At 36.7% G+C, this 24,070-nt stretch overlaps 1 protein-coding gene across 7 annotated transcripts in view; it reads right to left on the reverse strand.

Moving 5' to 3' along the window:
• ERCC6L2 (ERCC excision repair 6 like 2) overlaps positions 1–24,070 on the reverse strand; it is a 53,540-nt gene that overhangs the window by 26,120 nt on the left and 3,350 nt on the right. For 6 of the 7 annotated variants that reach the window (XR_005629890.1, XR_005629891.1, XR_005629892.1 and 3 more), the window contains exons 3-11: positions 20,632–20,751; positions 18,977–19,170; positions 16,252–16,413; positions 14,875–15,082; positions 13,324–13,464; positions 11,697–11,810; positions 10,163–10,282; positions 4,074–4,145; positions 2,734–2,879 (exon numbers count right to left, since the gene is read on the reverse strand). Coding sequence is in view for 4 of the 7 variants with exons in the window: in XM_039729735.1 (XP_039585669.1) it covers positions 2,734–2,879; positions 4,074–4,145; positions 10,163–10,282; positions 11,697–11,810; positions 13,324–13,464; positions 14,875–15,082; positions 16,252–16,413; positions 18,977–19,170; positions 20,632–20,751 (1,277 nt within the window). In the remaining 3 variants the exon portion in view is untranslated. Of the gene's footprint in view, positions 1–1,388; positions 2,104–2,733; positions 2,880–4,073; positions 4,146–10,162; positions 10,283–11,696; positions 11,811–13,323; positions 13,465–14,874; positions 15,083–16,251; positions 16,414–18,976; positions 19,171–20,631; positions 20,752–24,070 lie in introns of those variants that run through there. The other variant, XM_039729738.1, reaches the window with a different exon arrangement.

Below are 24,070 nucleotides of genomic sequence, written 5' to 3' on the forward strand. Positions count from 1 at the left end.
CTCCAATTAGTGTTTTATGTTTTGCAAGTTGCATATTAATTGTGGCAGTGAACATAATTGCAGTCTCAAGATTACTATGCAGAGAATTCATCCTTTGCAGAATGCACTTACACATCCAAAAGATCATGCAAGTACTTTCAGTGAAAATCAACATTTGGTTCTCTGTGCAATGAGACCTTCACAACACAGAGCAGAGCAGTCAGAAACTTTGCAAGAAAGTACAGACAGAAGAGTATGAACCAATTCTGTCAATGAAAAATACAGAATATGCTCTAAAGCCCATTATTATTTTATATCTGCCTGAAATCTGAGTGAGAGAAAAGATCAATCTCTTGTACGGCAGAAATAGGATAAATTTCCAAAGGATTACAAACATGCAAGTATTTTCAGTGAAAATCAACATTCGGTTCTCTGATCAATGAGACCTTCACAACACAGAGCAGAGCAGTCAGAAACTTTGCAAGAAAGTACAGACAGAAGAGTATGAACCAATTCTGTCAATGTACTCTGCAATGAAAAATACAGAATATACTCTAAAGCCCATTATTATTTTATATCTGCCTGAAATCTGAGTGAGAGAAAAGATCAATCTCTTGTACGGCAGAAATAGGATAAATCAATTCATCCTTTGCAGAATGCACTTACGCATCCAAAAGATCATGCAAGTATTTTCAGTGAAAATCAACATTCGGTTCTCTGATCAATGAGACCTTCACAACACAGAGCAGAGCAGTCAGAAACTTTGCAAGAAAGTACAGACAGAAGAGTATGAACCAATTCTGTCAATGTACTCTGCAATGAAAAATACAGAATATACTCTAAAGCCCATTATTATTTTATATCTGCCTGAAATCTGAGTGAGAGAAAAGATCAATCTCTTGTACGGCAGAAATAGGATAAATCGCTTTTTAATTTCCAAAGGATTACCAATGTAAAGATGCTTCCATTACTGTGCATCAAGCAAGAAAAAAGATCACTTTCTGTTATCTGTAATAAACTAGGCAAACCACTGCACCTTCTGTTTTGCTTACAACACAATCTTATACTGACTGTAATTCCATTATGGTTTGTTCCTTTCAGTTGTTTCATAAGATAAGTAAAACTACAAACAACAGAATCAAGCCTTTTCTCCAGCACCATCAGCAGGAGAAGGCTCACTAGTCTCTACATGCAAGCTCTCAAAACAGAGACAAGAAAGTCCATCTCTGTTTAGTTAAACTTCATTTTTATTTTGATTTAAATTAATGAAAGAGAACTTACATGTCCATGATTACAGTACTTCCAAAGGATTACAAATGTAAAGATGCTTCCATTACTGTGCATCAAGCAAGAAAAAAGATCACTTCCTGTTATCTATAATAAACCAGGCAAACCACTGCACCCTCTGTTTTGCTTACAACACAATCTTATACTGACTGTAATTCCATTATGGTTTGTTCCTTTCAGTTGTTTCATAAGATAAGTAAAACTACAAACAACAGAATCAAGCCCATTCTCCAGCACCATCAGCAGGAGAAGGCTCACTAGTCTCTACATGCAAGCTCTCAAAACAGAGACAAGAAAGTCCATCTCTGTTTAGTTAAACTTCATTTTTATTTTGATTTAAATTAATGAAAGAGAACTTACATGTCCATGATTACAGTACTGACTGAAGCAAAAATTAGTCCTTCATAATGCTACAGATTCTGAAATTTCCCTCTGTCTTCAGTGACAAGGGGAAGAAGACGATGGCATATTTCACAGCTGACAGAGATTACAAGCCAATGTACATGACCAGCGTCACAAATCTCTTCAATGACTAGTATCACGAATCTCTTCACAACCCTATACAAAAGCACCAGAGTATTTGAAGACTGCTCTGACATTCACTTGCAACAGCCTTTAAGATGACGTCTGCTCTAGTTATACAGAGATAGCTTGGATCCTCCTAACTCCAACATATCTCCTTCCAGTAAAAACCACAGCGAGCATATACTCATATTTCATTAAGTTTCACTGAGTTGTCCCCTCTGGGTAGGAGGCAAAAGGAGAAAAGCTTCTCTTTGCTCCTTTTCTGCCCTTCCCCAGTAAAAAATTTCATCCAAGATGAAGAAAGGAAGTAACCTGAATAAAGCAAATAAACAGTCACTGTAGTAACAATAATTTTAGTTGAACATAATAATCTATTTCAAAACAATCTGCTATCCATCATAAATTGATAAGCAAATCTGATAGGTAAGTGCATTTTAAAAAGACAATAAAAGATCTTGTTGAAATATTTTAAATAGACATGCTAGCTAATTAATGTGATTAATAAATTGCAGTAATAGTGAGAGAATTTTTCAGTTCAATATGGCACTTCATGTTCACACTCATTTGCTAGTTAGTTCTACTAGTGTAAAACAAAAAAATTAGTCTGTCTACAATAAAATGAAAAGCCTTTTGTAGATAATGACATAATCATAATTTTTTTAACAGTAGTGTTTAAAACTGCTTCTTCAATCCTACAACTTTAAACTTGGATCCAGAACACCCACTTCTTTCTGATCTTAGAAATCCTCATGAAGCAGGAAGGGGGGAGGGAAAAGGTGTCTATATATTTTAAGAAGCATCAGACCAAAGCAGTAAGTCTATACTTACTCTCACCTTCTCAAAAAGTAATGCCTCACAAGATCAGCAAGAAAAATGCAGAGTAACTGATTTGCTAACACTAGAGAGACATATTGAAGCAAACTACAAGTAAAATTTTCTTACATTGTAGATACAAGACACAAGTTAATTTCCTGAAGGCTGTTGAACTCTCTTACAATTCTGATCCTATCTTCTGATTTTGTATTTCCATCAAGTCTTCGGTAATCTAGCCCAGATGCCATGCAGTACTGTTCTAGCACATCTAGCAACTAAGTGGAAAAATGAAGAAAAAAGGAAAATAAAAGTTAAGTACTTAATAGTATCTTTTAAATTAAACATTATCACAGGGACCATGTTTATCAAATATTTTTAGTACATCACTTTGGTGTACTAAAAATATTTTATATTTGATGCCACTTTGGTATCAACATTTGTGACTCTCTTTAGTTGTGATTCTACAGCACTCATGGTGATTAATATTGTGTGCTGTGTTCTGATTCCATGAGCCCACCCTGGCTGCCTGTTTCATCGCTACTATCACTCAATCCAACCCAATCAGCAGGCAATCCATTTAAGCAGCTACCTCCCATCTTAGCAAGCTGCAATTACTTGAAATACAGTAAATGAGCATTACAGCCAGCACAGAGTGCACAGAGTTCAGGAGTGAAATACACTGCAGTAACCAGCAGTCAGTCTGGTACTAGACACCATAAAACACAACCTAAGACACATGAGTACTCTGCTACTGCATCTGAATGTTAAACTTGGATTCTTCCTTCAAGTAAAAAAAAAAAAAAAGAAAAAAAAGATAAAAAAAAAGAGGTATTTAAGACTCCTGAACTACCATTCAAATTACTATTTTTAAAAATACTTTTTAGTGTTATCATTACAAATATTTAAATAAAAGCCCCAATACAATATAGAGCGTTATTTCAGGAAACACATTGCTCCCTAATAATAAGGAAACCAAGGAGCAAGTACCTTAAAACTAAAATGTACAGGTAAGTCTTGCTCCAATTAGAGAGTTTTAACTTCAAATCAACTAGTGTAGCAAGAACTGAAGTTTCATTGCTGCTGATGATGAAAAGTCAGCAGAATGAGGAAACTTAACTTTCAGTGATAACACAAAAGTTTTATGGTACGGCAGTCATACTGAGCTATGACAGTGCTCTAACCCAAGAAAGACATACCAGCTGAACTTAGCTATCGGCACCTGAAGTAATACAACTATTTCAAAAAGCTCTAGGGACAGCAGAAGAGTGCTACACTTGTTTTGCTGTGACCATTTTTATCATGAGGTAACATAAGGTTTCAATATGCTTGTGGAGTATGGCACACTGTTCTCATAATTACTCCTAACAGCAGAAGCAATAGCGAAATGTGATTGACAAGGTGTCAACTTTCAGATTCATGCTTCAGAACTTACTGCTGCAGTTAATTGATAAAAATCACATGGAGCTCACCTTTGTGGAAAAGGAGAAAAGAAGAACTTTATCCTTATTTTTTTGGAAGTGATTTAAAAGCTGTTGAAGGACCTGTAAAAAAAGCACAGCAGAAAAATCAATACATTTTTATCTAAAATGTAAATTTTTAATCTAAATTTTTATCAGCTCATCTTACACACACTTAACTCACATTTTCAATCTTCAAACAGGCTACACTGAAATTGACTTATTTGCAAAGCCAAGCAGAGCCAGAACAAAATAATTACTAACATAATAAATGGGCCAAGGGCAATGGAGATGCTGGAACTTTGCATTTTTCAATGATCTACATAGAAATCCTACTGTGAAAAGGTCATCAGACCACTAAGAGGTAGATTCAGAAGTCACTGCAACAAAAAGTTACTTATGTCACACACTAGCTCAGATTCCAAGTTTTTTCATTTAAAAAATGCACACATTTATCCTGAAAATTCCAAGGTCTGTTTAAACTTTCTGTCTTGCATCTGAGTTCACAGCTTCTTGGAACTTGTCTTCTTAAAATAATCAGTGAGATGTATGCCCCTCCCCGTTCCCACTCTCATCTGTTGCTCTGTTTACAGTAGAATCCAGCTTCCCAGACTCTGCACAGACCTTGAAATGCCAATAATCCGCCCACACACAACGTTCTTCTGGTGGGGAAGCAAATAACCCAGAGCCTTGTGTATAATACTGATACTGTTATTTTCAAAAGAACCATGTCCACATCTGGCAATGGCAGCTCCAGAGCACTGTGCTGAAGCCATACACAATGGGAAATGAGGAATTTTCTGTACCATGGCTGTAGCTTTTTTCTACTGGGCAATAAATATTTTTGAAATTGTATTTGTTCACTGATAAGTAGATAAACTATTAAGAATTTTTTCACCACAAGGCCAACAGATCTTTGACAATCAAATAATGATGAATGTTTGTATTAATGTTACAATTCTGGACAATGTCTAGAGCATAAAAAAGGTCAATTATGAGCTCCTTAGTAAATGTTAGCCAGCTTGTTACAAGTGAAAATAAGGTATAAATGACAGATTTTTTTGGTCTCATTTCATTGTACATGAACATATAAACTAGGATTTATTTTACTGGGGGAAAAAATACACAACAGGCCCTTTAGCAGGAGCTATACTACTCACATTTGCATTTTATTTAGCCACATTAAGAAAAGAAACAGAAGTTACATTCTTTTAAACGAGAAGGAATTGGCTTCTGTGTTATTGTTGCTATTATTAAAGTAGAGGTCAAATAGTGAATTTCCTATAGGAGAATACAAAAATAAATCCACGCAATTCGCTTAAATGAAATGGATCAATTTCATCCCCATTGGGAATTTAAGTATTCTGGAGTACAAAACAACTCTAACAGGGAAAAGTAATGGAAGTTTTTGCATCAAAGAGAAGTGAATTCTACACGTGATCAGCAGAATGTTATCCTGTATGTTTTTAGCCCAAAACATACTTTACCATACTCAAGCAGAAGTCACCTGTTCTTTGCATGAGTCCACATGGATTTAAACATACATCTCCCCATTGCTACACATCGTGAGTTAGCTGTATGTGATGATTTTACCTCTTGCTCTTGAGAACTTTTTTCTATAGTGATGTTCAAGCTAGCCTACAGTATTTTTTAAGCCTTCAAAGCCAGCCCTGCTTGGGTCAGTGTTATTTTAATGGTAGAGGTTACCATTTCTTGCCAAGTGCTCCAGTAGACTTCCATTTTCCTACTGAATGATGATATCCCAAGCAAAAATAATCAATACAACAATTATTCCTAAGAGATTTGTATTAAGAACAGTATTCCAAATGCCACAAATGGCATTTCTCTCTGTGGAAATGTATGCAGTTAAAAAAAATTTCCAAAAAGTATTTCAACTGCCCAGACATTTAATAACCCTTTGGACCTAGAAAGAGTGTACCTTATAGAGTCTCTCTGAGACACAATTTTAATAAAACTGTAGCAATAATCAAACAAGGTAGTCTGCAGGATTGCAAAGCTATCCTCCCTCATCTTCTTTTCCAAACAGTCCCCTATACTTCTGCATGGACAGTCTGAAATCATTGCATTCCAAAAGCAATGAACTATTTGTCATTAAACTTTGCAGGTCCCCAATATTTTACAACATCATGACAGAAAAACAGTGGTTTCCAAACAAAGCAGGACACTCCTTTCACTCAGTTCTCTTATACTGAACTACTTCTACTTAAAAATCTAAGCATGAAATTTACCTTGTAACAAAACATGTCAGCAAAGCTTGCAAACCGTACCTTCTGCAGTACAAGAGAAAAGGAGGGGATAATTTCACCAAAAAAAAGCTGAAGCTTTTAATCACTGCATATTACCCACCTCCCACTGTAACAGATATATTAGTGTTCTTGTTATACCGTATGAGGTACACCATCAATGATTATACATGTTGTACATTTGGACTGTAGGGCTTATTTTTTCCAGGCTCTTGTAATCCAAAATTCAGAACAGAAAACTTGGGGTGACATGTTAATGCTACAGCTTGCAAAATACAGAGAGATGACTCACAACAACAGGTAGCACACAAACACTACATATAGGCCACTCTCTAACCTTTGCGTACAAGCAAATCTAGTTTTACTGGTGGAAGTAATTCATATCCCGTAACAGGGAAACATAATGTTTCCCTGTGTGTTTTATCTCTGTTTGGTTGGAGAACAGATAGGCTGAGCAGATGGAACCTTTTCAATTCTGCAAAACACAGCTGCTTAGCTAATAAACTTTATTTTTAAAAAAATCACAGCCTTTCCCCCTTCCCTGAATAACTTTTTAAAAAATGCCACAAACTATTCCCTTGCAACTATGCTGATCTATAAAAGAATAATCACCTGTACCAAAATTTCTGTGTAGTCTCTAGTGGATTTTAAGTTAAAAGATAAAGTAATGCTTATTCAGTCTACACTACCAGATTAAAGTTACAAAAGAATGCCACTTAGTTTCTAGAATTTATTTATTAAATGAATTATGAATTTATTTATTTAGGAAATACAAACTACTACAGTGCAACAATGTTATTAAAAACATTTTACTACCATTTGTCTCAGTTATTTCCAAATAAACATGTTAAAAATTTATAAAGCCATTTCCAAGCTCTAGTACCAGTAGACTCCTCTGTGATTACTTTCTTATGGTACAACAACTTTCTAAATTATATAATTCCTGAATGACTTTGCTTTCACAGTATAAAATATAAAATCATCACAAATAGCTTTCATTCTATAATTTATTTAAAAAAAAGGCAACTCACTACACCAAAAAGGTATGAACCAGTTTTTGGCACCATGAAGTTAAAATTAACAGACCCAAAACCCAGCTTGTTTTCAATGATAGCTACACAACCCATTATCTTCCTTCCAGGCACAAAGATCATCAAATCATACAACAGTTTGGGTAAAAGATAATTTCATTTCAAACCATGCCACCATGGGCAGGCATGCCACCTACTAGATTCCAAGTCCCTTCCTAGCTGACCTTGAATACTTCCAGGGGCAGTGCATACATAGCTTCTACAGGCAACCTGCTCCAGTGCCTTCCTACCCTCACAGTGAAGAATTTCTTTCTAGTATCCAAACTAAACTTACTCTCCCTCATTTTGAAGCTGTTATCCCTTGTCCTATCACTGTAAAAAGTCCCCCTCCAGATTTTCTTCATCAGTGAAAGGTGGCAATAAGATTCCTCAAGAGCCTCCTCTTCTCCAGACTCAGTAACTTCAATTCCCTCAGCCTTTCCTCAGAGAAGAAGTGTTCCACCCATCTAATAATCTTCATGGCCCCTCTGGACTTGTTCCAACATATCCATATACTTTTGTACTGAGAAAGTTGAATACAGTACACTGCATGAGTGGAGCAGAAGAGGAAAATCACCTCCCTTGCTCTGCCGGCCACACCGCCTTTGATGCATTCCAGGACACCTCTGGCTTTCTGGGCTGTACAGAATAACCCTTTGGCCACACCTGCACCACTTCAGGCACCATCCCCTCACAGCTACTGCACAAAATTAACTCTGGCCAGAGTCAGGACCGCATTTCACCACAACCTCATTTCAGATAGTTGTACAGAGTAATAAGGAGGCTCAGGGGAGACCTTTTTTCCAGGCTAAACACATCTCAGCTCTCTCAGCTGTTTCTCATAAGCCTGACACTCCAGACCCTTCACCAGGTCCTTCATCCTTCTCTGAACATGCTCCAGCAGCATCTCAGTGTCCTTCTTGCCCAGAGGGGCCCAGAACTGAATACAGTGCTCAAGATGTGGCCTCACTAATGCCAAACACAGAAGAAGAATCACCTCCCTGATCCTGCTGGACACAAAATCTGATACAAGCCACTGGCCTTCCTGGCAACCGGGGCAAAATGCTGGCTCATGTCCAGCCGCTGCTGACCAGCACCTCCAGGTCCTTTCTCACCTGGCAGCTTTCCAGCCACTCTGCCTGTGGTATTGCAGGGGGCTGTTGTGGCCAAATGCGGGACCTGGCATTGCCTCTTGATGAAACTCATACCATTGGTCTCAGCCTACTGATTCTTCTGCAGAGCCCTCTTAACCTCCAGCAGACCAACAATCACACCCATCTTGAGTTTACAAACCTAGTGAGGGTGCACTTGATCCCCTCATCCAGATCATCAGTAAAGATGTTGAACAGGACTGGCCTCAAAACTGAACCCTAGGAGACACCACTGGTGACTGGATGTCAACTGGATGTGACACCACCCATCACCATTCTCTGGGTTCAGCTACCCAGTCAGTTTTTAATCTGGCAAAGGGTGTACAAGTCCAAGCCATGGGCTGCAAGCTTTTCCAGGATAATGCAATGGGAAAAAAATAAATATAATAAAATAATAACAAAAATGTAAAATAGTAACGTGAATAATGTCATGGTAAATAATCAGTAACAGAACTGCTTCTTAAGAAATTCTTCAACTCCTGAAGATGATGGATTTAGTTGTTAAAGCTATGTATTAGTTTAAGAGCTAAATTCACCTTCTCAAAATAATCAATTGTATACAACAAAGTTAGTATGTAGGCATTTCATACATATGTATTAACAATAAAGGAAGATATTGCTTGCATAACAGCCATTCCTGCTATAGCAACACAGTCCTCCCACTGCCACCAGTCCCAAGAAGAAAATGTTCATATCCAGGTTTACGGAGAGCCAAAATTCTGCACAGCTTCTAACCCTCCCAGCTTCTCTCAGCTCCAGAGTACTACTAGAACTAGTATGGTTTTCTTTTTAATTAGTTATATTAGACATACTTTCCATTTACATTAAACAACATCATAATAATCTACACTATAGGTCATCTAATCATCTTTAGTTCCTCTCTGAAACCAGAGAAACGTTTCCGACACGAGGGGTTCGCAGATTCATTCTAGACACATTTATTTTGGTCATCTTCAGCACGACTACTATTATTTTCATCTAATGTCCTAAGGGTTCAAGAAATCAGTAAGCACTCAGTACATTTTCACCAGCTCCATGCTATTCATGATTGTGTAGGTCCCACTCACATTTATGCTAAGACATTCTTTACAGTCTGGAAGGTCCCAGCCTAGCTGGCTGCTTCTGATACAGTTACTAATCATGCTTGTGGCCCTTCTCTGAACTGTCCTCTGAACATTTTCAAAGTCTAACATCTGCTTTTTGAGAGGAGAGATTGGAACTACACACAAAATTGAAGCTGTGCACAAACCATTAAGCCCATAATGATTTTGTTTTGCTTCCTTTTCTTCGCCAAATATTTCTGACTGCCACCAGAATCCATGGTTTCGTGAAACAATAGTTCTGTTGACTATAAGGGTCATTTCCATGCCCACTATCAAACAGCTGAAGCTAAAATATCAGAAAATTTTAGCATCATTCTTATCCAGTCTTTGCCCAGATAAATACTGATCCATGACAGGAGATTCCTGCTGCTGTATGATGAACAATAAACAGAATAATTAAAACACCCAAACTATTATGTGTATATTTTCTTATATCCATATAATACAGGCCAATTCTAGGCCAATTCTATTACTATAAATAAAAATTATTTTTCTTCTAAGGAAGGGGTTTACCTTCATTTTTCCACTGTATTTTGGATCTGAAATAGTTTCAAAGGCTGCATCTTTGCTTAACTGCACAAAATCTGGAAAACTGGAAAATACCTGGCTGCAAACTCGTTTGATATGTGCTTCCTGGAAGAAAAGCAGAAAGATTGAACAGGTGTTAAAAATCAGATCTATATTAAGGCATGCAAGGAGTTAAACAGATTGAAACATGATCTGCCGAAGTATCTCAAGCAGAGTTATGTGGTTTTTAATTTAGTTCACTACAAAACTGCTGGATAAAACATATCCTGTGTGTTTTGCTTTGCTTCATTTAAAAACAAAAGAGATTCTTAATCTGAAATCATGGATCGTAATCAGAATTTCTCCTCCTGACCAGAATCATCAGTTTCAAAAAATTCTCTTGCCTTGACGTTTGCATTACGCACGGGTTGTGCACCAACATTTCTCTTGACTCTCTTGGGTAACAGGCTAGTACGGGAATTACATATTGTTCCACAACAAAAACTGTACAGGAAATGGACTTAAGGTGTTCAAAAGCCACATAAAGCTCCATTGGTAAATTTAGCTCCAAACTTAAAACACGACCTTACACTTTAAGTCCACTTTGCTCCAGAGAGAAAGAAAAGATCACACCTCTCACCTACAAATAGCACACATAAGGACCTTCAATACTCAAGGTAAGAAACACTACAAAGTATTAGTTTCTTTAGCAGACGTTGGTAAAATTAATAATTATGCAGGACACAGAAGACTGTAAGTCACAAAATAATTGTATTCTGTTATTTCAGAGGTTATTTAAATATCAGATGTTATTACAACAAAAACTACACATGCAATACATAAAAAAGCCCACTAAAAACATCTGGGTATATGCTGTGTGTAATGTGCTGGACACTAAAAGTAACATATATGAAAAAGCAAAACTGCTTTAATGGAACAAGCTCGCAAAATTAAGTAGGACATTGTGATTTCTCTTCCTTGATAGATTCTAAGAAAAAGTTGCAATGTCCCTAAATCCCTTTCCTCATTCCTGGATCTTAAGGCTCACAAACAAGCATTACTGAAACTGCCATTTGTGGGTCTGCTGCTTGCCATAGTAACAAGATAAGCTGATACTGATCTTTCATTGAGCAATTTCTTCTAAAACATGTTTCTCATTATTTAAAGAAACTCAGCTCTTAACATAAAGTACTAGAGAAAAAAACCATTCCAATTATCTATTATTTATTTGCACAAAGACATTACTCTTCATAAATGTAACAAAAATAGCACTTAGAAATTATTAAAAATTACTCTCCTAACCTCTTTGATGTTTTATAACCCTTACTTTCAGATATGAATCAACTAAATGAACATGTTGTTTTGTATAACATATTTATAAGGTATGCATTCTATATGACTGAATGGAAAAGGAATTTTACAAAATATCTTAATTGCAGTTAGTTAAGACTCATAAGGAGACCAGCAGCAATTTTCATTCAAGAGTTTTCATCCTATACATTTTCCAAAAGTCCATTTTCTAGATACTTCTGAAACTAACCTGCAGCTTGCTAGTGTTGTCTGTCTGCAGCAGTGCAGCATGATTTGCAACCTTTTGTAGGATCATTAGGTAACTGAAGCGCAATGACTTAATTGTTTCACCATGTGCATTTACCTACAAAAAAAACCCAGTTTATGCAAATAAATACTATTGAAAGTAAGTAATAATCTCAAATAAATACTATTCTTATGAGGTTTAATGCATTAACAATTCTTAATACTATAACTGATTTTGAAGAGATGAATACTGTATTTCTGATAAAAATGAATCAAGTTTTGTTTTTCCTTCATCTTTGTCACCCTATTAATAGAAACACCTTGTCAACAAGAAAAAAAACCCTACAGCTCTGCTCATTACTTGCTAAACATTTCAGACAGTAACTTCTAAAGACAACCCATGGAGATAACCAAGAATTCTTCAGTAAACAAGAAGATGGTAACTTTATAAACAATTAAATCAAGCAAGAGCAGTTTGAATGACTTCTTACCTTTCAAATGTTAACTTTACTTTTCTCTCCAGCAAAAGCCTATAAAGCTTTACAAACATCTCAAATAGCATAATTCAAGCTTCAGACACTCTACAGTGCAACACCAACTGTGCAACAGCATCAGCTATCTTCCTAGTTATAGCTGGCTGGCTTGATCAATATTTGTTTTCCTTTGCCTTCTCAAGTTACACAAGTTTCACAGTTAACTTTGGAATAAAAGAGCTCATAAGAGCACTCAACTATCTGCAGGCCTGCCTACTGCCCTTCTGTGAATCAAGTCCACCAGCATTTCTTTTTTTTTTTACAAAACATCACTAGAAACAAAAGCCTGCAAAGAGGGCTAGTATCCATGGAATATTAAACAAAATTAATAAGGGGATTGGTTGTAAAGAAAGATGCAGAGGACTGAAGAAGCTACATCATTTGAAAAAAAAACCTCTACACAAGCATCAGAGCAGGCCAGAGAGATAAAAGGGAGAAAGAAGCATGTAACATACACTTCTAAATGTTTAAAAGGTGTGCTTAATCTGAGCCTCCTGACTGAGGTAAGGAAAACAAATTCAAAACTAGACTGATCAAGGTTTAAAGAAGTCCAGAGAAGATTAAAGAAATCTGCAAAAGTGTTACTTATGGATAAAGTTCGGCTTGTGCTCTGCAGCTGCTGTTACAGTTCTCCCCTCATGAAGCAAGTCAAAGTGAACAGCACAGAAAGGTACGACTGCAGTTAGAACACAACCAACTACCCAGGCAACCTGCTAGGTTCAGCATGCTTCCCGTTCGCAGCTCCTGCACAAACCGCCTGAGGCACCCGGGAGCAGCATGGCTGACACATACTGAACATCTCAATGCAGTACCCTTGCCAGTATCAACTAAATCAGAGGTGCATTTATTAGTAAAAGATCCAGAATTTACTGCATAGGGAACAATCACCTGCTCAGGGCATGCAAAGCAGCTTTGCAGTAACCCCAAAGTACTTAACTTTATCATGCTGGTGATGCAGCTCCCCATGTTTCCAGCTGGGATATCCCAAACAGATGAGCTAAACTAGGCAAACATTTCAATCAGCTCTTCATCAGCAGAGAGTCTTTTGAGAAATTCAGAAGACTATGCACTAAAATCCAAACAGTGCCAAGCTCTTACTTTGTAACAACAGTTCTTCCTCTTCCTTCCACTGCTGCAGCTACAGGGCTCTCCTGCTCTCAACACTAAGGTAACATCATCTGTCTCTAGCACAGCCTGGTACACAGCTTTCTGGAATTCAGTGAGGGAACAAAACACCATCTGCCAAAGAGAAAACACAACAAACACTATCATGTGCATCATACAATGAAAGGCAAAAGACCACTGCATCAAAAAACACAAATGACAGATTACTGAAAACAGAAATTAATTCTACACTTGCTCAAATAGTTACAGGAAATTATTCTACCACCAAATAAAAAAAAGTGGATCTTGACACCAAAAGAGCATGAAACTGTAGCAAAAATGTATGCATACTTATTTTATTCCACCCCAAAAATCTACAAAGAATACTAATATCATTCTACAAGAACCTGCCATTACTTTGCTCAAAACCTTCAAACACTGCTTTTGTGAAGGAATAGGAGGAGGGAGGAAAAGTGAGAGAAGTAAACGCATAATGTTAATTACAAATTCCTCTCTGTTTTGCAAGGTGCTTAATTTGCCCTTTCTTTCCCCTTTTTAGGCATTAGCTGTTGTAGGGCACTATCATAAGCAGGACAAACAGAATAAACAATGAGAAGGCAAGGATCTACAAAGTGCTATGGCAAAAACTCTGATCCGTCTTCTGAAAGACCATGGGTGGCATCTCCATGACATCTTTAGTCTTAAGCAGCAGGAGACAGAAATCCCAAGATCATTCCTTAACCTACACTATCCACATAGCAGCAGCACCATGCTGAGCTATAATAATACAGCAGTAACTTGAACATATACTCACATTAACAAGATAATGAAAAGAGTAAAACCTGCTAGATTCAGAAAGGAAACTGATTCATATTTGTGTTAATCTGTCCTTCAGAAGACTGCCTAGATGACATTATTATAAACTAAGGATGAAGAAAAACCACCAAATTTTGAAAATAAAATCAGATGCAAACTTACATATTTGTCAACTCAGAATAAAAGATTTAGCAGAACTCTTAGCTATACCTTTATTTAGATAATATAAAGTATTATTACTTCATGTAATATTTACAATTGCATCAGATGAACAGGACCACAGGCCTATCACAGAATCAGTTTGCCTGAGATTTTTCTTCTCTTTTGGGATGGGAGGGAGTTAAAAGCATACTGTTCTATACACAAAGTGTCAAGATGCAAATTCAGAAGTTCGGCATAGAATTTCAAGACATTTAAATACATTGCTTTGAGCTTGCAGAGATAAGGACAAAAACATACATAAAATAGATGTGTAAATCACTAGTCAGAAGACTAGCTGAGCATTTTCATGCTTGATTACTCCATTTCAATGTGCAATCATAGTAATTATGTGAACAAAGCACACTACTTCAAGTGCACTTTTTCCAAGACTACGGATTCTTCTTAAGTTAAAAAGATGAAGAGAGAACCAAACTACAGACATGATGCAAGAGAGAAAATACAACAAGAAAACAAAAAAGAAGAGATACATTCATTAGCATTCTATTTGAAATGTGAAGGCATTCTTACTCTGTCTTCCTTTTTTGGCAACTGATCACTGATAAGCGCTTTGGTACGTCTCAGAAACCAGCCAGACATTATTCTTGCTAGCTTCACCATGGCCTTACGACCTGTTGCTAGCTCTCTTTTAGTTGCAGTGTGCCTCTGGCCATGCTCCACTGGATCAGAAAATTTCTTCTTGAAATGTCCTCTGCTACCTAGAAGTCCTGGTACAGCCCTATTAAAAAACAAAAGGGGATGGGGGATTGATTCACTGATTTAAAGCATACCATAAATTTTTTTTCTGACCAACAGCAAGATCTCTTAAAGCAGCAGTCACTAGAGAAACTACTGAAAATTTTAAATACAAATAGAAACATATATTATTTTAAGACATGCCGTTTTTCCTTTGTTTTCTGTGATTCTCAAATGCTAAGACATACCCCTCAGGAAAAGGGTTCCAATCTCAAGAAAAGAAAAAGTTTAGCAGAACAACAGAAATCACAATTATATAGAAGCTCTAAACTACAAGGCTGCTAGTGTTAAGGAGCCTAAACTGGAAGCTAAGCACTCATGTTTTCAATTTTTACTGGTTTTATGAAATCAGAATATACAATTAACAGATATTACAATTAACTAAATAAAATCTCGAGAAACCAAATAGTAGAAAGAATTCAGTAACTGTTGGCAGCATTACATATTGGAACAATTTACTAAGAACACCAGCATAGTTTTAATGCACCAGATGCAACACTAAGCTTAGAATATTCTTCCTGCTATTTCTGTTCTATATATCCTTATATTTAAAGTATATTTGCTTTGTTCTTCCTCTGCAAAGCATTCCCAGGAGATTTAGATTTGTAACTATGGTCAGCTGTACCTCTACTTGACCATTAAAAGTTTTTCAGAACAAGACTGTAACTTTTCAAATACGTGCACTTGTGTATTTTGGGAAAAAAAAAGGCAAAATATTATTATTTTCATCCTCCAAGTAGGTCAGAATGACCTGCGCATACTGGACAGAGCAAAGGCACTATCATGGTCAAGGTTGTGTAATGATTTCCTATCTACTGGGTGAAGGACAGAAGAAAAAAAGAGTGTCCCTACAGGAAAAGGAAAAAAAAAAAAAAGAAAAAGAAACAAAAAAAGGGTAATATGGTAAAATTTTGACTACTTCCCAAATTCCCCAAAGAAGCCAGCTGGGATGAACTCCAAATGTATTAAGTAACTGTAAAATACCTCCCCAGTAAGTTACATTCTCAAAAAAAAGCAGGTGTTTTGAAGTTCAGGGTTGTATTTTGTTGTTGTTTTTTTATAACACAGATGGATCCATACCATCCAGTCCTGCCCCAACCCCACTGCACAGTCAACACACAGAAGTGCTTAAACATAAAAAATAATATTTACCAGTCCATAACACACCAAAGTTCCTTCATATTGTTTTGAAGAATGGTTCCAGTAAGACCTATGCGAACACTGCATTTTAATGACTTCATGGTTTGAGTTATTTGAGCCTTTGGATTCTTGATTCTATGTGCTTCGTCCACTATCACAGCAGACCACTCTATACTGCAGATCAAAAAAAGATTTCATTAATTGACTTCTCCCATCACCCCACATACATACAAAAAGTGAAGTCAGCCACACAACTAGCTGTGATTGTATTATAACACATTATTACTTTTTGATTTCCCTGGTTTTTTATATTATATCACTTCACTTCCCTATATGGTTTCTTTAGTAAATTCCATTAACATAGTTGAACATCACGGCTAAACTACATCATCAAATAAATGAGCTACTGTTACCTGTATCAAATCCTTTCTGTGAACAAAGAAGCTTTCAATCCGTGGACCAATGAATCCAGCATATCTCACTAAAATTGACTCTACTCATAATTAAGATTTATAAAAAATAAGTAAGTCTCTGAAGGTAAACTATGCTTAACATAGGTATACTTCATTTTACCAACAAAAATTATCCAAGGCAAGCACCAGTGAACTGAAAACATTTTAATCTGCACAGTTTTCTATAATGAGGTATCACTCAAGAATACACATACAATACCAATATAGCAGAGGAATTTTAATTTTTTGGGATTGTGATGACAAGGAATGTAGCTATAAGCAATGACCAAAAGATATTTTGCAGTCAGTTCAAGAAAAAAACTTAGGAGTAGAATGACCTGTATACTGAGATAATAATAAAGTCTTCAAGTTCCTAGGAAGAGATTTACTACCTCTATGATTCACTTTATATACATTAATATTTCAGAACACAACCATATCCAAATTGATATGCTGCAAAAAGCTGAAACAGACATATTTAGAGATGTTTAGTAGAAAGCATGTCTCCTGAGCAAGCTGCATTTAGTTCATTAATGAAGGCTGATCTTGTGGCATTTTTGCTAATCACTAAATACATTCATTCATATTCAAGTTCCTATATTCCCAAAATATGCTAAAAATTGGAGTTTCTTGTAAGTCTAACAGATGCTCATATCCTAGCTCCTGTCAATTAAATCTCTTATACTGATTTACATGCACAAATGAGCATATTCTTTATTCTTATTCCTGACAGCTAATTACTCAAGAGCAGCTTTTGAAGCCAATCCATTACTGTAGTGAAGCAAGAGTCAAAGCTTCTTCTGGTGTTGAGATCACAGGCCCATCCAGTCACATCCTCTGCAGAAACAGTTTGATAATCTGCGCACTGAAGAAATGTATTTGCAGGCAGTCACACATTAGATCTGCTCCACACAGGCACCTATTTCCTGACCACAGTCTATTCCATGATCAAGCATGAGAAGTTCCTCAGAAAGAACACATATAGTGATAACAACTTTTCTATCTGTACTTCTCTACTCTCTGTACTTCAGACCTAAGCACAGAAATTAAGATGTGATTCTCTTGATGATGGATCTCCAGGCAGCTAAGGTACTCTCTGGGGCCTGGACCTTTCCCGACACCTGAAATGCCAACATCTGCAGATCCACTTATATCAGCTGCTGAGGGCAGGCTGCTACCACCAGCCATAGACACAATTCGTACCCTACTTCCAAAATAACATAGGGGAAAAGGACCTTTAGGATTGGATGACAAATGTGTGGTTTTAAATCTCAAAGCTTTTAAGGTTCAATAATCTCATCAAGCTGGTGAAAAGAGCAAATAACAAGGAAAATACCTTTTTGAGCATTTGCTAAAAATTCCAGGTGATTGTTCTCCTTACACTGACAGACAGAAATACCCTCTATATATCTTTTAGAAGTCATCAGGTTTCAGGCAGGAAATTCCTCTATCTTTCAGAGAACATTTCATAACTCTGTTACCAACAAAGACTGGCTTTACGAGAACTATTCAAGCACTTACTGCTACCAAGTGTCCCCATTACAAAGACAGTTGTATTGAGTTTGGCTGAGATGGATAATTTTCCCACAGCAGCTCTCACTGGTCTGTGGGTAGTAGGAAAGGTGTTTTTAACACACCAGTGCTTTGGCTACTGCTGAGCAGTGCTGGCAGAGCATCAGCACTGTCTCTCAACATTCCCCCCACATCAGTAGATGTGGAATAGGTAAGATCCTGGGAGGAACAAAATTTGGCCAGTTGACACAAACCCACCAAGGGATAACTGATCTTACATTTATCAGCTCAGATATAAAGCTAAGGAAAGGAGGAAGAATGGGGCATTTGCTATTTATGATGTTTGCCTTCCAGAGCAACTGCTACGTGTGTGAAAGTACCATCTCCTGGGAAGTGGCTCAACACTTCTGGGAAGCAGAAAATAAATCTTTTCTTCTCTTTGTTTGTGCATACATAAACTTTTGCTTTTGCTTTAATAAACTGCCTTATCTCAACTAAAGACGTGTTAATTTCTCTTCCCTGTCCAGCTGGGAAGGGACTGATAGAGTGGCTTGGTGAGAACCTGGTGTCCAGCCAAGGTCAACCCACCAGAACTGGACAGGTTAAATTCAGTAGTGCACAATAAATTCAATAGTACAGGGATTCTTCTCTGCCGCACGTGAGTCAATGGATTTAACAGCACATATGTTGTATAGAAAAAAGTCCTTGAAGAGAACAATGCACAATTAGACAGTTAAAATTCAGTGTGTACAAAAACATATTAAAACTATTACCTGTTAAATTCATCCAAATACAGGCGAAGTATCTCATAAGTTGTGAGAGCAACTTCAAACTTCCCTTGCTTGATGCGATTCATGTCATCATCTTTTTTGCTGCCATGTAAGACAGAGACTTTAAAGTATCCCCATGTGTCCAATTCATCCTTCCAGTTATAAAGCACTGAAAGAGGGGCCACTATGAGGAAAATCTGAAAACAAATATATATTATAGTATCACTAGAAAAACCACAACACAGCAATTTCTCAATAACACAAGTCAAGATCTTGGCTATTTTACTGGTCTGAGCAGTCTCACTGTTTAATTCTGCCATTTCAAAGGATATATGGAAAATATCTAAAGTTAATATAAATTCAAAAGTAATCAGTTTACCCTGAGTATGTATATAATACAGCAGAAAAATACTGTCATACAAAAATTAAATACTAAAAGCACTACTTACTTAAATTATACTTTTAACAAATGCAGTAAGATGTGAAACACTATCATTTTGCATTGTCATAGCATCTGTATACCATAAAATGTTTTACAAATGGAAAAAAATAAAAGGATTAAGAGGGTAAGCAGCTTCCTCAAATCTATTTAGTCAAGTCATCATGTGACTTGAAAACAGATAGTCCTGAAAAGAGTTAAAAAAATCAGGACAGCTCATACAATTCACTTAGTATGACAGGATAATAAAATCAAAGAGGTACAAAGTGACCTTGGGACATTTTCAGTCCAACTTTATAGTCAAAGCAGTGGCAACACTGACTTCAAACCCAGGCTTAGCCAACTGAAGTCTTCAAAACAGTATAAGGATGGATGGGGTCTACAACCTCTCTGTGACCTCTTTCAACATTAAATGTCCTCAAAGCGACATTCTTCCCTCACACACAGTCAGAGTCAGAACCTTTCCTGTTTCTTTGCACAAAAAGTGCCATCCCTTTACCAGTTCCTCTGTATTTCCTGAGGAACATATATCCATTATTTACACAGCTACAGTCATAGCTGGCTGTATGACTGTCATATGCCAGTCAAATTCTCTTAGTATTGCAGCAAAATAAAAATAACAATGGAAAATAGAAATCACATGATTTCTGTAATGGGTAAAATTAAAACAATCTTCAGATTTATCTTATTCACACAAAACTTTTACATGTATCTTTTATTTGCTGTCACTATATTCCATTACCTATATTATCAGACTTACTTCTAACACAACAGTCAATCAAGAAAACACAGGACATCACAAGGATATTAGCAATACTTTCCAAACATATGGATTCGTCTTAATTAAATAAATACCCTGTTATTACAGGCACAGATGCTTTTTTTACTTTAAAAATATCATCACACAACACTAATTTTCTACTCACTGACATGGGCTTTTCAATGTACTCTAGTCACAAATCTAACCCAGACACCTCCAAATGTTTTCCATTAGTGCAGATGAACAGTAGTAAGAGATTAGACAGTAAAAACTAGAGAGAGCACTATGGCAGTCTGGAAAACTGAAGGCTTCTCAAACACTACTACTAGGAAAGGCATGAAATCCTACTTCAGCAGCTGAATTTTAAAAATTAATGTACGTAAACTCCTAGAACAAACAAACAAATCCAAGTACTGCCTTTCATCAAAATCTTTAAGCTAGTATCACTAAAAGTTGTACCTTCCTGGGGTTACAATCTGAGCCCTTTTTCATTGTCCGCAGTAAAAACTCCGGCATATTATTTTCAATATCCTCACGTGTTCCCTTTTTGTGCAACACTGCAGCCAAAAATGAAATGACCTTGAAAAAGAAAACAATTCTCAGTGACTATGTACAATAAGAAATTGAATGAATTCCACAAAAAATAAACATTTAGGACAAAATCCTGGATAGGACTCTGGAAGGTGGTTTGATTTGGTGGGGGGGGAGAGATTTTTTCTAAGGGGTGCAGGCAGGGGGTGTTTATTGGCTTTAAATAAATCTGGTTTTAAAATGGGACCCTCCCTCCCTTGGATTTCCAAGAACTCCTTGAACTAATAAGAGCAATTAATTGCTCTATCTCACTTTTATTCTTTAAGTGGAAATGTCACAAAAATACACAGGAGAGTATGAATGAGTCAGAAAAAAAATGGATGAGGCTTGTCTTGCAACACTGCTCCTTTTCAGGGTACTTGAATTTCAGATGAGAAAACAGAAGGAACAGATATCCTCTAACTATCCTCTCAATGTTATTTCAGCAAAAGGAAGAAGAGGCTTATCCTACAGGTTTGTTTTTTACTAATATATCTTTTTCTGTATGTTTCATTCCTTCAAATTCCTGTTGTTGACATCAAAACAATTTTTCTTCTTTTGTGCTATATTCTCTCATCTGCCTCAAACCAGTCAAGGTAATTAAAAGAACACATTTATTACAATACACCACAGCAAGGACAAACATCCCAGCACAAGCTATTCCAAACTGCTCCTATCATAATCCAAAACAGGAAGAAGGCAGAGAAAGATCTGTCGAGAACATGCAAATTCAAAATTTGCTTTGGATAAATGGTATCCAAGGACTAAGTAGCAGCAAGGATCAGTTGCATCATCAGAGAGGTGCGCTTCTTTTGAAATCCCAACAGACCCCTTTTACTCAGAGCAGCTAGCTCCAGCCACTTCCTTTTTGCAGCTGCTACACAGCTGCTCATAGCAGGACAGAGGTAAAGCTACCAACTGCTGATGTCCAAAAAAAGAACTTACTCCCTCTAATTATGGAGAGAAGGAGCTAGCCAGGAGAGCAGAGTGCAGAAAAAATACCTCCCTGAAAAGAGTAGTTGGATGGACAGAGGAGAGAAGAAATCTATCATAGGTAGGGCCACAGAGTGAAAGAAAGGTATGTAGAATAAAAGTAACCCAAACATTTTTATAGATAATATCTCATAAACTGAGGTTGAGATGAACTGACAGTTTGTACATGTTGTCTAACTAATCCCTTTTACTTTTAAATCCTTTGAAAATTAGAATCAAATTCAACTGAACAATAAATCTCTATGTCTTTTCCACATTCTCTATTCTTGGTAGAATTTGCATCACAAATTTCTAAGAGTAGATAAGGCAGTGAAACAGCAACTCATAATCAAAAATCTTTGGCTCTTATAGATAAAGCAAGAAGCGACCTAAATGCCTTGAGCGTAAACTAGTTTACTGTAACCACACTAAGGAACAACATTATTTTATTTGCCTTCACCTAAACTTCAACTTGATATGAAGGAACCATATGGTTGGGATATTTAAAGCAAAAATCAGTTCAGAAATACAAAGAACATTAAAATTCAAAGGATTTCTAGAAAAGCTTTTATCTCATGAACCATCCTATAATTCAAAAACAGTAAGCTTCAGCCAACTGACAATCATGAGATAACTTTTTTCTATGACTATATAAGTTATTCAATGAAGTTTTTAGATTTATTTTCTCGTATGTACTAACCTTTTCTAAACAAGTGAATTCTACCATTTTACTTCATATCCACTGAACTACCCTTCCCAAGCTGAACTTGAACACAAACACTGGGTTTAATAAAAAATACACAAGATCACAGAATCATAAAACAGTAAGGGTTGGAAGGAACCTTAAAGATCACCTAGTTCCAATCTATGCCAAAGGCAATGATGCCATTCATTAGACCATATTGCTCAGGCCCCCATCCAACCTGGTTTGAACACAAAGGTTACTGGAAGGTCGTAATGAGTCCTCCAAGAGCCTTCTCTTCTCTGGGCAGAACTGCCTAAAAGAGTAGTTGGATGGACAGAGGAGAGAAGAAATCTATCATAGGTAGGGCCACAGAGTGAAAGAAAGGTATGTAGAATAAAAGTAACCCAAACATTTTTATACATAATATCTCATAAACTGAGGTTGAGATGAACTGCCAGTTTGTACATGTTGTTTAACTAATCACTTTTACTTTTAAATCCTTTGAAAATTAGAATCAAATTCAACTGAACAATAAATCTCTATGTCTTTTCCACATTCTCTATTCTTGGTAGAATTTGCATCACAAATTTCTAAGAGTAGATAAGGCAGTGAAACAGCAACTCATAATCAAAAATCTTTGGCTCTTATAGATAAAGCAAGAAGCGACCTAAATGCCTTGAGCGTAAACTAGTTTACTGTAACCACACTAAGGAACAACATTATTTTATTTGCCTTCACCTAAACTTCAACTTGATATGAAGGAACCATATGGTTGGGATATTTAAAGCAAAAATCAGTTCAGAAATACAAAGAACATTAAAATTCAAAGGATTTCTAGAAAAGCTTTTATCTCATGAACCATCCTATAATTCAAAAACAGTAAGCTTCAGCCAACTGACAATCATGAGATAACTTTTTTCTATGACTATATAAGTTATTCAATGAAGTTTTTAGATTTATTTTCTCGTATGTACTAACCTTTTCTAAACAAGTGAATTCTACCATTTTACTTCATATCCACTGAACTACCCTTCCCAAGCTGAACTTGAACACAAACACTGGGTTTAATAAAAAATACACAAGATCACAGAATCATAAAACAGTAAGGGTTAGAAGGAACCTTAAAGATCACCTAGTTCCAATCTATGCCAAAGGCAATGATGCCATTCATTAGACCATATTGCTCAGGCCCCCATCCAACCTGGTTTGAACACAAAGGTTACTGGAAGGTCGTAATGAGTCCTCCAAGAGCCTTCTCTTCTCTGGGCAGAACTGCCTCAAATCTCTCCACCTGTCTTCATAGGAGAGGTGCTCAATCCCTTGGAACACGTAGTGGCTTCCTCTGGACCTACTCTAACTAGTCCATATCCTTCCTGTGCTAGGAACCCTAGAGTTGGATGCACTCCTCCAGGTGGGGTCTCAGAAGAGTGGAGCAGAGGGGCGAAAAGAGGGATGGAAGTAGCATGGAATATGAAAGCACTATTTCCAGAGATGAGAGTGAAAGTGTCAGCTCTTTTGCATTCCCAGAACAGTGAAACTATTTGTTTACAGGAAAAAAAGAAAAAGGTATTTTAAAAGCAAGAGTCAGATAAGGGTGTCAAGTTATTTTAGTGTTCTCCAGTGCAAATTGCTTTCATGATAGGCAGGTAGCAATCCTCAAAGTAAATTTAA

This window comes from Passer montanus, unplaced genomic scaffold (assembly GCF_014805655.1).
Source record: "Passer montanus isolate IOZ18808 unplaced genomic scaffold, ASM1480565v1 scaffold7, whole genome shotgun sequence".
Lineage (NCBI taxonomy): Eukaryota > Metazoa > Chordata > Aves > Passeriformes > Passeridae > Passer > Passer montanus.